At 40.1% G+C, this 15,314-nt stretch overlaps 1 protein-coding gene across 3 annotated transcripts in view; it reads right to left on the minus strand.

Annotated features, from left to right (window-relative positions):
* The window catches only part of FER (fer (fps/fes related) tyrosine kinase), a 179,836-nt gene that overhangs the window by 112,356 nt on the left and 52,166 nt on the right, over window positions 1-15,314 (minus strand). For all 3 annotated transcript variants that reach the window (XM_040656018.2, XM_413981.8, XM_046905745.1), the window contains 2 exons: window positions 9,765-9,887; window positions 5,021-5,210 (listed from right to left, as the gene is read on the minus strand). In XM_040656018.2, coding sequence (XP_040511952.1) covers window positions 5,021-5,210; window positions 9,765-9,887 — 313 coding nt within the window. The remainder of the gene's footprint in view (window positions 1-5,020; window positions 5,211-9,764; window positions 9,888-15,314) is intronic.

Raw genomic sequence — 15,314 nt, forward strand, 5'->3', positions numbered from 1 at the left:
GGGCTCGCAAAGGAAACACCTCAAGGGAGGGATCTCCAACCAGAGATCCTTTCTGGCAGTCAGCTGCTAAATGAGGTCTCAGAGAGGTACAGCCAGGCTCCACTCCTTCTGGTCACACGGGTGAATTGCATTCACCTGTGCTCCCAAGGCTGACCCGGTCCTTTCCCCAGGTGCTCCATCAGTGGTTGAGGCCATGACTCAACAGTTACCATACATATCCACATTGTTGACTTAGAAAAGTTCAGAACTCACAAATTGATTAAAATTTGTTGATTTCCATTTTAGTGAGAATCCTAAATATATTTGTCTCAAATCCTCAATGTTTATCACACTAGCAGAAGGAGTGTGAACTCACAGTATGTGGAAAACAGAGACGTGAATACAATGCTTTTTCTTCTGTGTTTGTTTGTTTTAATATGTGCCACAAATAATTTCCACCAACTGCTAACATATCTTACTTTCAAAGCGATCACCAAGACCACAATCTCTGAAGCCTTTTAAATAGTAAAACTAATCAGAAATGCTGTGAACTTTTATATTTTTTTTTCTTTTTGGATACCTCAGCTACAACAGATATAATAGGCATTCAGAAATGTTAAATCTCATGCTAATACATACCTACTCTCAGTTACTCTACTACACACAGTGTAAAGGACGGCACTCTCCTACAATGATACATCGATAATTCATTGATAGTTCAGGTGCCTTCCATACCAACAACCAAACTCAACCAGAAATCCTTTAATGAGCACATGCAGAACATGCAGCAATGTTGTACAGCTGCTCCTTAAACAGCAAAGCTGTGCCATTTTTTTTTGGTTAGCCTACATGCTACTGAAGAACATGTGTTAGGATATTTCTACATCACTGTTATATTTTACCATCTTTAAAAAACATCAGAAAAAACAACAGAAACCAAACAAACAAACAAAAAGCACCACTTCAGATTATCTGATGTTAGAAAAATGAGAACATACATTTCTATGTCTCATCTAACTTTTAAGCATAGATGATGAAACTTTTTTAAACAACGATGATTATTCAGTCATAACCAGCCTATTGGCCTAAAAGCTTGAGCTCCACCTGCTGACAAGTTTTTCCAGATTACAGAGCCAGAATACCAAGTCTCAGTTTTACCAATGGTTACAGCATAATAAAAATCATAGAATCACAGAATCATAGAATCAACAAGGTTTGGAAAAGACCACCAAGACAATCCAGTCCAAACATCCGCCTACCAGCACTATGTCCCCATTAAACCATGTACATTAAACCATAGTACAACATCTAAATGTTTCTTGAACATCTTCAGGGACGGTGACTACATGAACCATACCATGAAACAGCATAACAGTTCACAAATTGTTGTATTTTACTTAAGAGACAAGTAGTTCTCAGAAAAAAACAAATACTCTAAGATACTGTTCTGTACTGTTACAATAATTCTTTCTCCTGTATAAGGATACAGGAAGACATACATACTGGCATACTGATTCCACTATATTGTTGCTAAACAAAATTATTTACTACTTTGTATTATGATTTTATATCAGTTAAATCTACTGCCAGGCTTCTGCGGTCCCTGAAGATTTCCTGTTCTGTACCAATTTTCTAATCAATACTGATTTTCTAAGTGTAGCCTCTAAACATGAAACGCAAACCACTGCTGCACATTTCAGTAAGTGTTATACTTGTATTACAAAGTTCCAGATATTGTTGATGTTTTTATTTCTAATCAGAAGATTAAATAATACTGACGTTTTCTTGTTATTTTCTCCGTTTAAATTGTGGTAGACTATTGTTACACTCTTAAAATAGCAAGAAAAACATATGTATATTAACACAAATGACAGACGATCCATTCATTCACTAAACACTGATAACCTAGCACAAGATTCCAGTTAACTTTTGTGACAGTGATATAACCTATAACAACTTTGATACGACATCATTTTGGCATAAAGACAGCTGTTTTACTGGAAATAAGAATCTATTTCATAGACTCTTCTCCTTTCTACAGACAGTAGAGGAAAATCAGAAACAATGGAAGTTACAAAACAAAATACAGGTAACCTAACCCTATCTACAAAATCACATCAAACAGCATTTCAGAACTGGGCTACTTGTGAGAGTCATACAATACTACTACATATTATAAGAGATGGAAAACAAAACAATTTGAAAACTACTCCCTTTTCAAACTGGCTGCATTTGTGTGGCAACAAATACATACTTTATATAAAGAGGTCTGCACTTTTAAAATTAAAATTACCCAAAACATTCAGAATCATCAAAATGTACTCACAACATAAGCCAAACAAAAAATTAGTCATTACTAGAAAAACAATTTTCAAATCACACATTTACAACACATTTTTCAAGAAGAGCAAATAAGTACAATCAAATGTAGTATCAAACAACATTTAGATTACACAGACTTCAGAACAGCAGACCTCAAACTCTTCAGGGAACTGTTTGGCACGGTGACATGGGCCAAAGCCCTGGAGGGAAGAAGGGCCCAAACAAACTAGTCAGTATTCAAGGACCATCTCCTCCATGCCCAGAAACAGAGCATCTCATGAAAAAAAGAAAGCAGGCAAGAATGCCAGGAGGCCTTTGTGGATCAATCAGGAGCTCCTGGACTTAATTAAGCACAAAAAGAAAGCCTACAGGTAGTGGAAGCAGGAACAGGTTACCTGGGAGGACTACAAGGAAATTGTTAGGCAGCCAGGGATCAGGTTTGGAAAGTTAAAATCCAGATAGAATTAAATCTAGCCAGGGACATAATGTGGAACAAGAAGAAATTCTACAGGTATATCAGTGATAAAAGGAAGGCCAGGGAAGACATGGGCCTTCTCCAGAAGGAAACTGAAGAACTGGTAACGAGTGATACAGAGAAAGCTGAGGTGCCCAATGACTTCATTGCCTCAGACTTTACTGGCAAGTGTCCTAGCTGCACCACTCAAGTTGCAGAAAGCAAAGGTATGATCCTGGAGAAGGAAAATATGTCTACTGTAAATGAAGATCAGGTTTGAGGCCATCTAAAGAACCTGAAGGTGTACAAGACCATGGGACCTGATGAGATTCATCCATGGGTTCTGAGGGAACTGGCAGATGAAGTCGCCAAGCTGCTATCCATCAGATTTGAAAGGTCATGGCATCCTGATGAAGTTTCTTCTGATTGGAAAAGGGGAAACATAACCCCTATTTTTAAGAAGATAAAATAAGAAGGTCCAATGAACTACAGGCCAGCCAGTCTCACCTCTGTTCCTGGCAAGATCACGGAGTTGATCCTCCTGAAGACACTACTAAGGCACATTGAAAATAAAGACAAGGTGATTGGTGGTAAGCAACATGGCTTCAACAAGGGTAAGTCATGCCTAACAAAGCTGGTGGCCTTCTACAATGGAGTTACAGCATCAGTGGATAAAAGAAGAGCAACTGACGTCATCTACCTGGACTCATGCAAAGCGTTTGACACTGTTCCGCATGACATCATGGTCACCAGTTGGAAAAAAATGGATGTGATGGACAGACCACTCACTGGATAAGGAACTGGCTGGATGGCTGCACTCAGAGTGTTAGTGGTCAACAGCAGTGATGAGTGGCATTCCTCATGGACTGACGCAGGGACCAGTATTATTTAACATCTTTGTAGGTGACGTGGACAGTGGTATCAAGTGTACCTTCAGCAAGTTTGCAGATGACACCAAGCTGAGAAGTACAACCAATATACTAGAGGGAAGAGATGCTATCGGGAGGGACCTAGACAGTCTTGAGAGGTGGGCCCATACCAACCTCATGAAGTTCAACAAGGCCAAGTGCAAGGTTCTGCATTTAGGTTGTGGCAATCCCAAGCATATACAAGTTAGGCAGAGAACAGCTTGAGAGAAGCCCTGGGAAGAAGGATTTGGGAGTGTCAACTTATGAAAGAGTCAACATGAACAGTTAATGAGTGCTTGCAGCCCAGGCCAATCCTATTTGGAACTGCATCAAAAGAAGCGTGGCCAGCATGATGAGGGGATGTGATCCTGCCCCCAATGCTTGTGAGGCCTCACCTGGAGTTTATAACCCAGGACAGGAATCAACTTTTTACAAATCTAGACAATGATAGGACAAGGGGGAATGGTTTTAAGCTCAAGGAGGGAAGGCTTAGATTAGATGTCAGGGGGAAGTTTTCACAGAGAGTGTGGTGAGGTGCTGGAACAGGCTGCCCAGAGAGGCTGTGGATGCCCCATCCCTGGAGGTGTTCAAGACCAGGCTGGATAGGGCCCTGAGCAACCTGATCCACATACCAGATCTGGAGGTTGGTGACCCCATCTGTGGTAGGGGGGTGGGAACTCAATGACCTTGGGGTCCCTTCCAACCCAAGCCATTCAGTTCTTCTATGATTACTATCTCCACACGACTGCATATAATTAAGAAAAGGAAGTCCCAAAATAGTAGCCACGTACTTTTTAAGATTACATAGAATCTCATAAATTAACACAAGTTTATTTTCACTATAAAGAGCCATCTAAAATTAAGAGGCTTCTAAAAATAAGCTGGAAAGAGTCGGGTGTTAGCAAGAGTTAAAAGGAATGATTATAATATGTGAAGTTAATTTCTCAATGACATAATATATGCAGTAATTCCAACAGCTTTTATCTGTTAGCTTTCTGTCTACAGCTGTGAACATAGTGCTTCAACAAAGCCAACAAAATTATCAATAACTCATTGTCATATTTATTAAATCTATTTAAAGATTTACACTTTTAATTATAAAACAATCTAAGGAGAAGTTAAGTCTCTAGGGTGCAGGAGGCCAAATGAACTCTGCAGATATTCAGAGAGTAATGTAAATTATTGCTACTTAAAAATAAATAATTAAAACCACACAACCGAATTGTTTTTCCAACTAGTCAGTTTCTGAAAATGCAAAGAGAAGTTTATTCACTCTAGTCATCCGTTCATGTGTCATAAGGCTCTGATCTAAGGAACAATACATGATAGCAAGACTGCATAAGTCAGTAAAGCTTACCATAGAAGTGACTGATCTGGCATCTTCTTCATAATTCACTACAGGTGGTGGTTCTTTCCCATCATTCTCTTGCACCTTTTGTTCCAGTAGTTCTTTCTGGGCTGCAAATTTTGCCTCAGAGCATCTTAATTGCTGAACAGTTTGCTTAAGTTCTTCCAGTGCTTGCTTTTGGCTCAGCAAGAGAACAATACTGAAAAGAAAATTAACCTTAAAATGCACATAATTTAAAGTATATTTTTTATTTTATGAAAGCTTAAAAAAAAAAGCATTTTCAATACTGAAACTTAGCTACAAATCAATTTTTTTCTTGTCTTCTACAAGTTATTTTTTCACTCTGCTCTGAATACTACTCTGTTCTTCCACAGCTATTGAAACCATATCCCATAGTCAACTTGTGGCCTTGCTTATACCACTGTTACACAGTATTTCACCATTAACATACAAGAGAACATGGGAATATTTTCACATTCCCACTTGTTACTTTCAACCTTATGCCAAATGCAAAGCACTAGCTGCCCTCAACCAGTATATATTTTCATTATTGTTTGTGTAAATTTACATTTTGATTAAACTCTGGAGGTTAGACCTCCACAGCACCCTTCTAACCTCAACCATCCAGTGAGTCATTTGAATTTATTAAAACACCATTACAGAAGTGCAATACAGAATGCTGTATGGATTTACTACTGTGTCACCTCATCTTATCATTTAGTTCGCTTCCAAGTCAGAATTTCAGATTAATATTTACTTACAGTTATGCCCTCTGTCCACTTTCTTGTTTTCAGTCTATTTATTGATAAATCTTTTAAAAGAGATTTTATGCCTTCTTTCTTACACTGACAGACTTCAAACTGTTGCCCTATTAAAAAAAGCCCGGTAGAAGACCAGATTCTCACTTCTCAAACAACAGTTGCATCATGGATGGCTGTATCAGCTCTAGACACCTCCTGGGGAAAACAGTGCATGAAACAGATCTGGAAGAAAAAACCTGCAAGTGGCCTTGCAGCTGCATGTGAAAAGATTGTACTTGGCTCTTAACTGTCTCCTGCACCACAATCAACAAGGTTTTCACCTTTCTCGCAGGCCACTAGAGAACCCTTCTGCATAGAGAAAAAAAAATAGCCCCAGACCTTTCAGTTCTCACAGAAGTGACCATGTGAATAAAAGAGAAACACACACCTTGCACTGAGACTATCAAGTACAAATCCAGCTTTGAAAGCATGAGACAACACCAAGGAAATAACAGAAAGCTGATTTCCTAATAATGAATATGCAGGAGATCAATTAAATGAAGGTGGCCGTAAAACAGATCTTCACATAAAGGTATGAGAGAACACACATGTTCAACTCCAGTAGGTACTCTACAGCGGACTGTCAAACATTAGCAAAGGATAATGATCTAGATAAGCTGGATCGCTGGGCTGAGGTGAATGGGATGAGGTTCAACAGGGCCAAGTTCTGGGTCTTGCACTTTGGCCACAATAACGCCATGCAGCATTATAGGCTCTGGGCTGAGTGGCTGGATGGCTCTGAAGAATAAAGGGACCTGGGGGTGTTGGTTGATGCTCAGCTGAACATGAGCCGACAGTGTGCCCAGGTGGCACAGGTGGCCAATGCAATCCTGGCCCGTATTAGAAATAGTGTGGCCAGCAGGAGCAGGGAGGTGATCATCCCCTGTACTCAGCACTGGTGAGGCCGCACCACGAGTATTGTTAAGTTTTGGGCCCCTCACTACAAGAAAAACATTGAGGCCCTGGAACGTGTCCAGAGAAGGGCAGCAAAACTGGTGAGGGGTCTGGAGCACAAGTCTTATGAGGAACGGCTAAGGGAGCTGGGATTGTTCAGAAGAGGAGGCTCAGAGGAGACCTTATCGCACTCTACAACTTCCTTAAGGGAGGCTGTGATGAGGAGGGGTTTGGGTTCTTCTCCCAGGCAACAAACAGGACCTGAGGAAATGGCCACAAGTTGTGCCAGAGGAGATTTAGATAAGACACGAGGAAAAACTTTTTCTTTCAGAGAGTGGTCAGGTGCTGGAATGGTCTGCCCAGGGTGGTGGTGGAGTCGTCGTCCCTGGCAGTGTTCAAGAGGCATCTGGATGAGGAGCTATGAGATATGGTTTAGTAGCTTGTGGTAGCAAGGGTAATGGGAGGACGACTGGACTAGATGATCTTGTAGGTGCTTTCCAACCTTGTGATTCTGATTCTGCGACAAGCAGACGATTTAGGACATCCACCTGGAACCCAGATTGCTATCACCCTCAATAAATGTCAAAACCAAACATGGACATAAATTGCTCAACAGCTTGAAACATCTATGATGCAACACTGACACACTTAGAACATTCCAATTAAGCCCAGAAACTTGGTCTAGAAAGAAACAGAATTCTCATAGTCTGAAAGAGAAGACAAAAGAAGTTGAGGGACCAGGCCTACTAGGAATAAGGACACGAGAGAAAAATTATGGTATTCTTTTGTCCTGTATGCTCTCCATTTGGAGGAAAAAAAGAAATATATAAATTATTCCTGATTACCAAGTCCATTATTCCTACTTCAGACATGAAGTTACTGGTTGTACTCATGAACAAGGCTCAAGCAGTTTTGTTGACAGCACCAAAAAGACCACTGAAAAATCCTAAAAAAAATCAAAAGCAAGCCTCATAATTCTGTATACCCACAGTTTCAGCTGTGTCTGACAAAGAAGGAGACACAGCCTTGTCTGTTGAAGAAGTTGCTCTGTCATAACTTACGGACGCTAAACACTGCGTAGGCATACGCTGAATGCAATACAAGCCAAAAGTCATGGATGGCAAGATTACTTCTTCAGAAACTGATCCTGAGGTAGGTGGTTACTCAAACAAGTTCCAAATGGTCTTTTGTGTGGAAAGGATGAGTACAGTGTATGAAGACCTTGGTGGAAGACTTGAAAAGTAAAATTCAGCAGGAGAAAGCAGATATTTAAAAACATCACACAAAGATATGAACTCCTCAAGATAGTTTTCTTTGTCTCATCCTCACAATGAGGGAAAATAAAGACCAAGCATCTCCCCACAAAAATGATGGCTTCCCACCATCAGTAGGACCTTGGTGAATACACATTATCATCTAAAATGACAGCATTCCAAATGCTGAATGGTTACAACTCATCATGAACCGTAGATAAGATCCAAGATGTTGAAACTCAGGAGCTATTCCCTCCTCAACTGTGACAGGATGTACACCAGGATAGCTACGTGACAGTTTGCCCAAATCCATCACAGAATACTGATCATTTCTTTTACCTGTGAGGAAGTATTATCTATAAAACTCCCTGTGTGTGTCTTTTAATAGTGAATCCTTGCAAGATAAGAGGGCAGCAAGTGGGAAAGTGATGCACTTCAAGATGCACTCCAACACATGCCTTAATGAAAAGTGCAATAGGTGTAAAACACAATTCATGTGCTGCCATAATTAGACACAGAGAAACAATACTCAGTGCAGACTGCCTCTGAGAAGTCAATAAATTGTTTGGACTAGCAGTGATGAAAATGAGTCAGAAAGAAGTGGGGAGACCTGAGGATCAACAATAACACAGACTCAAGACAGGCACAGTCTGGACTGAAATCATCTCCTCAACAATACAAACATCTGCTACAGATTACTCAAAGGAGCCTGCACACAGCAGGAAACAGGGAGAGTACGAACTACTTTCAGAGAGATGTAACAGATAGCAAAACAATGAAGAAACATTCCGATGGAAAAGCAGCACAAAATCCACCCAGTTCAAACCATTTATCCTGTAAGAAAGGAAGATAGGTCAAGAACTGAATAAACAGAAAACATATTGTATGTGTCCTTCGTCAATGAATGAAAATTTGTCTAGTCAGAACTGTACACTTACATAAAGTTTTGAATGTGACTGAAATGCATTTGACAGTACCAAGTGACAAGATGCCTTCCAAGAGCTAAGAATGTGTCTACAGCAAATGAAGATCACCTGAGGCATTGCATTCCAATTTCCTGTTACTGTAAATCAGTATTTATGACCAAGTGTCTAGTAAGACTACGACTGATCACAAAAAGAACTAGAGAGACATCACTACAGAAATAAAGGTTTATACATTACAGTAACTTCACTTTAGGTTGGGATATGAGTATGAAATAGAGGTGAAAGATCCTGCCCTAAAAATATCAATTATAATAAATGCTTTATTTACGACACATATAACAACCATTAAAATCTCACCTTCATTATTTATCGAGCAGTACCACAAGGCATTGGTTCTACATTCACTATTCTAATGCAAATGCCATGAAGAATGAACTTAACTTGACAAGTTCTAAACATTACTGCATAAGAAAGATTACCTTTCAAGATTACACCTTCCATATAACTGAAAAAGTCTTCCACATAATCACATGTATACAACAAACGATATCAAACAAACAGACAATCTGAATTGATTCTTTTTTTTCATTTGGACAGAAGTTATAATGCTAAGAAAAGTTCAGTTATTGAGCAGTTATTGAACATCAACATGACAACAAAATTAAATTAATAGAGCTGCCCAGTTTTCTAATTAATTAGGATCTGGAGTCAAGAAGCCTTATTTTAGAAGTTGAAAATTTATTATTATTTATAAATGAGAATAATTTCTCACAAAAGCAGAACAAGGCTGGTGCAGATTATTTCTTATTTAAGAATTAGGAATGGCATTACAGACATTTTCCTTCACAGTATTACAACTGGAAATTTTAATTCCACTTACTCTGACTTCTTTTCACAAGTCTTAGAAGAGTCTTCTATTTTTTTCTCTAGTTCCAATACAAGTTCCTCTTTGCTCAAAAGCGTTTGCTGTGTTTGAATGAGTTCTTCTATTACCGTTTTTAACCTGTAAGACATTTACCAAAACCCATGGTGTAAATATATAGAAACTGTACATATTTGGGAACTTTTATTTCCCTGAGGAGCATTCTTTTTTTTAATTTTTAAACAGATATATACTAAGCTATGTATATGTACAAGGTTGTAAAATGATCTATGCCCATGATCTTGGCTTCTTTACCAAGAAAACTTCATCTGTAAAGCATGATGAGTTCTGTGGATTAAAGCCTTACTAACATACTGCTGATATCTGAGATGCTTTATGAAATTAATAACTTTATGACTGCTAAAGTACATTTTAAGTAAGTACATTTTAAGTAAATACACAGAATTGATAGCTGGGATAAAATAAGAAAATAATGCAAAACCTCTAGAAATAATGAAAGAAGAAACAAGTCCTACCTTATTAATTAATACAACACTTATTTTAAGAGGAAGCTGCATACTTCTCTTGACAATTTTTTTAATACCACACAATCTTTGATAGCAAGATATGTTCAAATCAAACTATTGTTAAGCCAAGAGAACAATTTCTAAATAATGCTTGTGTGTACTCATATAAAACATATATGTGTTGATGAATGCCAAAAAATGTGGCATATACATCACTACATTAGTAGGTTGCTCCAAAAGTAATGCCTCCTATTTAATTCAATGGAAACTACAACAGATACAACAAGCACAATAACACTATTAGATAGAGCAAATTCTCAGCTACAAAATAGTATGTGCAATGTAGTCATCACCATCAGCTATGTATTTTCACCAGTGAAGAACAGGAGCCTACATGCCACACTCATAAAAACCTACAACAGCAGGGGTGACCCACTGTTTCACAGCTGCTATGACAGCATAATTACTGGAAAAATGTTGGCCACACAATCTTCTGTTGGCCCAAACGATGAAAGTCAGATGGTGCTAAAACTGGACTGTAAGATGGGTAAGGTAGGACAGTCCAGCCAAGACTGACCGTGTTCTCCATTGTCCTTCTTCAAACTAGTATGAGGTCTAGTGTTACCAGGTTGCAAGAGAAAGGTTGTCTTCTTCTTTAGCCTGACTTCACAAGTTCAAGCCTTCAGCTTAGTCAGTCATGATACAGCTGTCCAAAGTTAACGGTTAGTCTGTGTTCCAGGAAATCCAGAAAGATCATCCCTTCTTAACCCAAAAAAACAGCGCACATCACTTTACTCCTTTACTTGCTCAGAGCTGCATCTTGAGCCTTTTCTTTGATGAGGAATTCAAGCCACCTCTTCACAGACTGCCACTTTGATTCTGGCTTGTAGTGATGAGATATGATGCCATCACTAAGTTACTGAAAAGTAATCACAAAATCACAGAATTGCAGGGATTGGAAGGGACTTTAAGAGATCAAGTCCAACCCCTCAGCTAAAGCAGGTTCCTAAAAGTAGGTTACACCAACAGGCATCCAAATAATTCTTGAATATCTCCAAAAAAAGAGACTCCACAACCTCTCTGGGTAATCTGTTCCAGTGCTTTGTTACCTTCACTGTAATGAAGTTCTGCCACTTATCTGGATATTCCACTTACCTGGAACTTCTTATGTTAAAGCTTTTTTAACACTGCTCCTTATCCTATCACAACACACCATTGAAAAAGTTCTGCCCTCATCCACTTGCCTCCTGCACTTCAGCTATCTATAAACATTGATCAGATCCGTTTTCAGTCTTCTCTTCTCCAGGCTGAACAAACCCAGGTCTCTCAGTCTTTCCTAGCACTGGAGATGCTCCAGGACCTTTATCATCTTTGTCACCTCCCCACTGGAGTCCTTCCAGGAGATCCCTGCCCTTTTTGAACAGGGGAGTTCAATATTAGACACATTATTCCAGATGTGGTCTCACCAACACAGAGTAGGGGGAAAAGATCACCTCCCTCAACCTGCTGGTCACATTCTTATTAACGCGTCCCAGGATATCATTGGTCTTCCTGGCCACAAGCACACACTGCTGGCAAATGTAATGATATATTTCAGGAAAATGATACTGTCAGCATTGTAACAGCTGGAATTCCCAGTTGGTTTCCCACCTGAAATTGAATCTGGCAAAGGAGATAAAGGATAGTAAGAAAGGCTTTTTTATGTATGTCAACAGTAAAAGGAAGGCTAGGGAAAATGTGAGTCCCCTACTAAATGAGAAGGGTGTTCTGGTAATGAGGGATGCCGAGAAGGCAGAGATACTGAACACCACTTTTGCTTCTGTCTTCAATGCAAAGACCCCCCTCAGGAATCCCAGGCCCTGGAGGTAAGTGAGAGAGCCTGAGGAATGGAAGGCTCCCCTTTGGTGAGGGAGACGATAGTCTGAGAGTGTCCTGGCAACATCAGTGTACATACATCCATGGGCCCTGATGGGATGTATCCACGTATGCAGAGCGAGCTAGCAGAGGTGACTGCTGAACTACTCGCTATTATCTTTGAGAGGTCTTGGAGAATGGGAGAGATGCCTGAAGACTGGAGGACAGCCAATGTCAATCCAGTCTTCAAAAAAAGCCCTCAGCAAGTTTGCTAATGATACAAAGCTGGGAGGAATGGCTGACACACCTGAAGGCTGTGCTGCCATACAGTGACACTTGAACAGGCTGGAGAGTTGGGTAGTAAGAAGCCAGACAAGGTTTAACAAAAGCAAGTGTAGAGTCTTGCACCTAGGGAGGAATAACTGCACCACTACAGGGTGGGGGATGACCTGCTGGAGAGGAGCTCTGCAGAGAGGGAACTGAAGGTCCTGGTGGACAATGGGTTGGCTGTAAGCCAGCACTGTGTTGGCCAAGAAGGCCAACGGCATACTGGGGTGCATTAAAAAGAGTGTGGCCAGCAGGTCAAGGGAGGTGATCCTCCTTCTCTACTCTGCTCTGGTCAGGCCTCACCTGGAGCACTATATCAAGTTCTGGGCTGAGCGATCTGGGTCTGTTCAGCCTTGAGAAAATTAGAGTGACAGGGAATTTGATCAGTGACTATAAATATTTAAGGTGCAGGAAGTAAAGAGATAAGGCCAGACTCTTTTTAGTAGTATATAGTGATAGGACAAGGGGGCACAGCCACAAATTGAAGCATAAAAGTTCCACACAAATGTGCACAAGAATTTCTTCATGGTAAGGGTGACAGAGAACTGAAACAGGCTGCCCAGGGAGGTCGTGTTATCTCCTTCTCATGAGATATTCAAGACCCACCTGGATGCCTACCTGCGCAACCTGCTGCAGGGAGTCTGCTTTGGCTGGGGATTTGGACTAGATGATCTCCAGAGGTCCCTTTCATCCTGTACAATTCTGTGATTCCATGAACGGCTCAGTACATCCTGACAAACTGGCACACAACGTTCTTTCTGTTCCTGTGTAACAATTCATGGGATACACCTGCCATAAACTTTGTGATATTCCAGCACTGTCATCATTGTTCCCAACACACTGAAGCCAATATATCAGCTTTGTACAGGGTTTCCCAGTCGTAATCCACCAGTTTGTATAGATGAGCTAATCAACACGTATTTCACAGTGTAAGATCTGCACATGGCCACCTGGTATGTGGTTTATCCTTCATGTCTCTGTCATCACTGCCGAAACACCACCACCTCAATGTGCTAACATCCATTGCAAGCACTGATGAAAGTCAGTGGGTGCCACTTTTTCTGTATGGAGAAATTCTATGGCACATCTTTGCTTCATACACACTTCCAGGTCAGATGCCATTTTGTCACACCACCCCTCTACTGCCAGCTGCCACACAACAACAAAACATAATGGAATACTGGGGTGAATGTTCAAACCCTACTGCCATACCACCAACATCCAATTCTGATGTCATGAGCCAGTACAATAAAATAGGGAGCATTACTTTTGGAGGGATGTGCATGTGCACATGTGTGTCAAGAGTGGAATGAGAGCAAAACACGTACAATGCGTTCTATTACACAACTATGTTGCCCTCTCTTTTTCTAATTAACAGTTTTACTGTTATTAGATTAGCAAAATCTGTACACTGAACTTCTCAGAAATGACAATTCTTACACTGACTCTCTGATTTAATCTCAACTATCAAATTTTTTATACCTTGCTTAAAAAATTAATTACCAATTCTCTAACTGACAATACTGTTGTTTTTTTGTAGCTTTCAAATCAGTATTTTAATTAACGCTGTATTTGGTTTAACAATTAACATAAAGGAAACAGATGTTATGTCTACAAATTTCCAAGATCAATATATTGCATTCTTTACGAATAGAGGATGACTTCTTAAATGCACATTCTGCATGTGCTGAAACAATATGAAACCGACTGATTATCCTGAGTTCTAAAATCATTGGCTTAGATCGCCTAAATATTACACCAGAAAGTTTCTGCAGAGGAGAACAAGCTTTAGTATATACCAAATATAGATACAGTAAAGAACAAGTATTCCATAAGTTAAACCCAAACTAATGAGATTGTTCATCAGTGGAATATATGATTTTATACATGCAGAACCAACACATTTAAATGCTTTAAAATTTCAAAAATATCTAATTTTATATGAGAGCATGAGATTGAAACAGAGTATCAGTGTAGTTCTTTTGAAAATTTCTGAGATTACGTTAATAGCTGACGAGCATAAACTTTTATTGTTATGCTTTCTGGAATTTCCCTACACCATTCTGAGACAGTCATTGATGTGTATCAGGAGACAACACATCTCCCACAGTACTTAGAAAGATAAGCTAGTCAGCATCAACTTCCACCTAGAATCACAGAATCCTTAAGAGTTGGAAGGGACATTTAAAGGTCATCTAGTCCAACTCAGCTGCAATGAACAGGGAAATCCACAGCTAGATCAGGTTGCCCAGAGACTGATCCACCCTCACCCTGAACGTCTCCAGGGACTGGCTTTTCACCAAATCTTGGGTGACCTGTTCCAGTGTGTCACCACCCTCACTGTAAAAGACTTCTTCCTTATTTGTGGCTCTCCTCTGGACATGCTTCAACAGATCTGTGTCTCTTCTGTACTGAAGACTGCACACTTGGATGCAGTACCAGCACTGAGTAGAGGGGTAGCATCACCTCCTTTGACCTGATGGCCATGCTTCTTTTGATGCAGCCCAGATTATGGTTGGCTCTCTGGGCTGCAAGGACACACTGCTGCCTCATGTCCAGCTTCCTATCCACCAGTACTTCCAGGTCCTTTCCGGCAGGTCTGTGCTCTTATCTTTTCATTCCCAGCTTGTATTAGTGTTGGATGTTGCCTCAACCAAGGTGCAAGACCTTGCACTTGGATCTGTTGAACCTCATGAGGTTCTCCTAGGCCCACTGCTCAAGCCTGTCTAGGTCCTTCTGCATGGCATCCTGTGCCTAGTGCGTGTTAACCATATCCCATAGCTTACTTGCAGATTTCTAGTAACACACATCTCACTGATAAAAAAACCTGTTTTGTTTTGTTTTCCTCTAGTGGCTCTAA

This window comes from Gallus gallus, chromosome Z (assembly GCF_016699485.2).
Source record: "Gallus gallus isolate bGalGal1 chromosome Z, bGalGal1.mat.broiler.GRCg7b, whole genome shotgun sequence".
Classification (NCBI taxonomy): domain Eukaryota; kingdom Metazoa; phylum Chordata; class Aves; order Galliformes; family Phasianidae; genus Gallus; species Gallus gallus.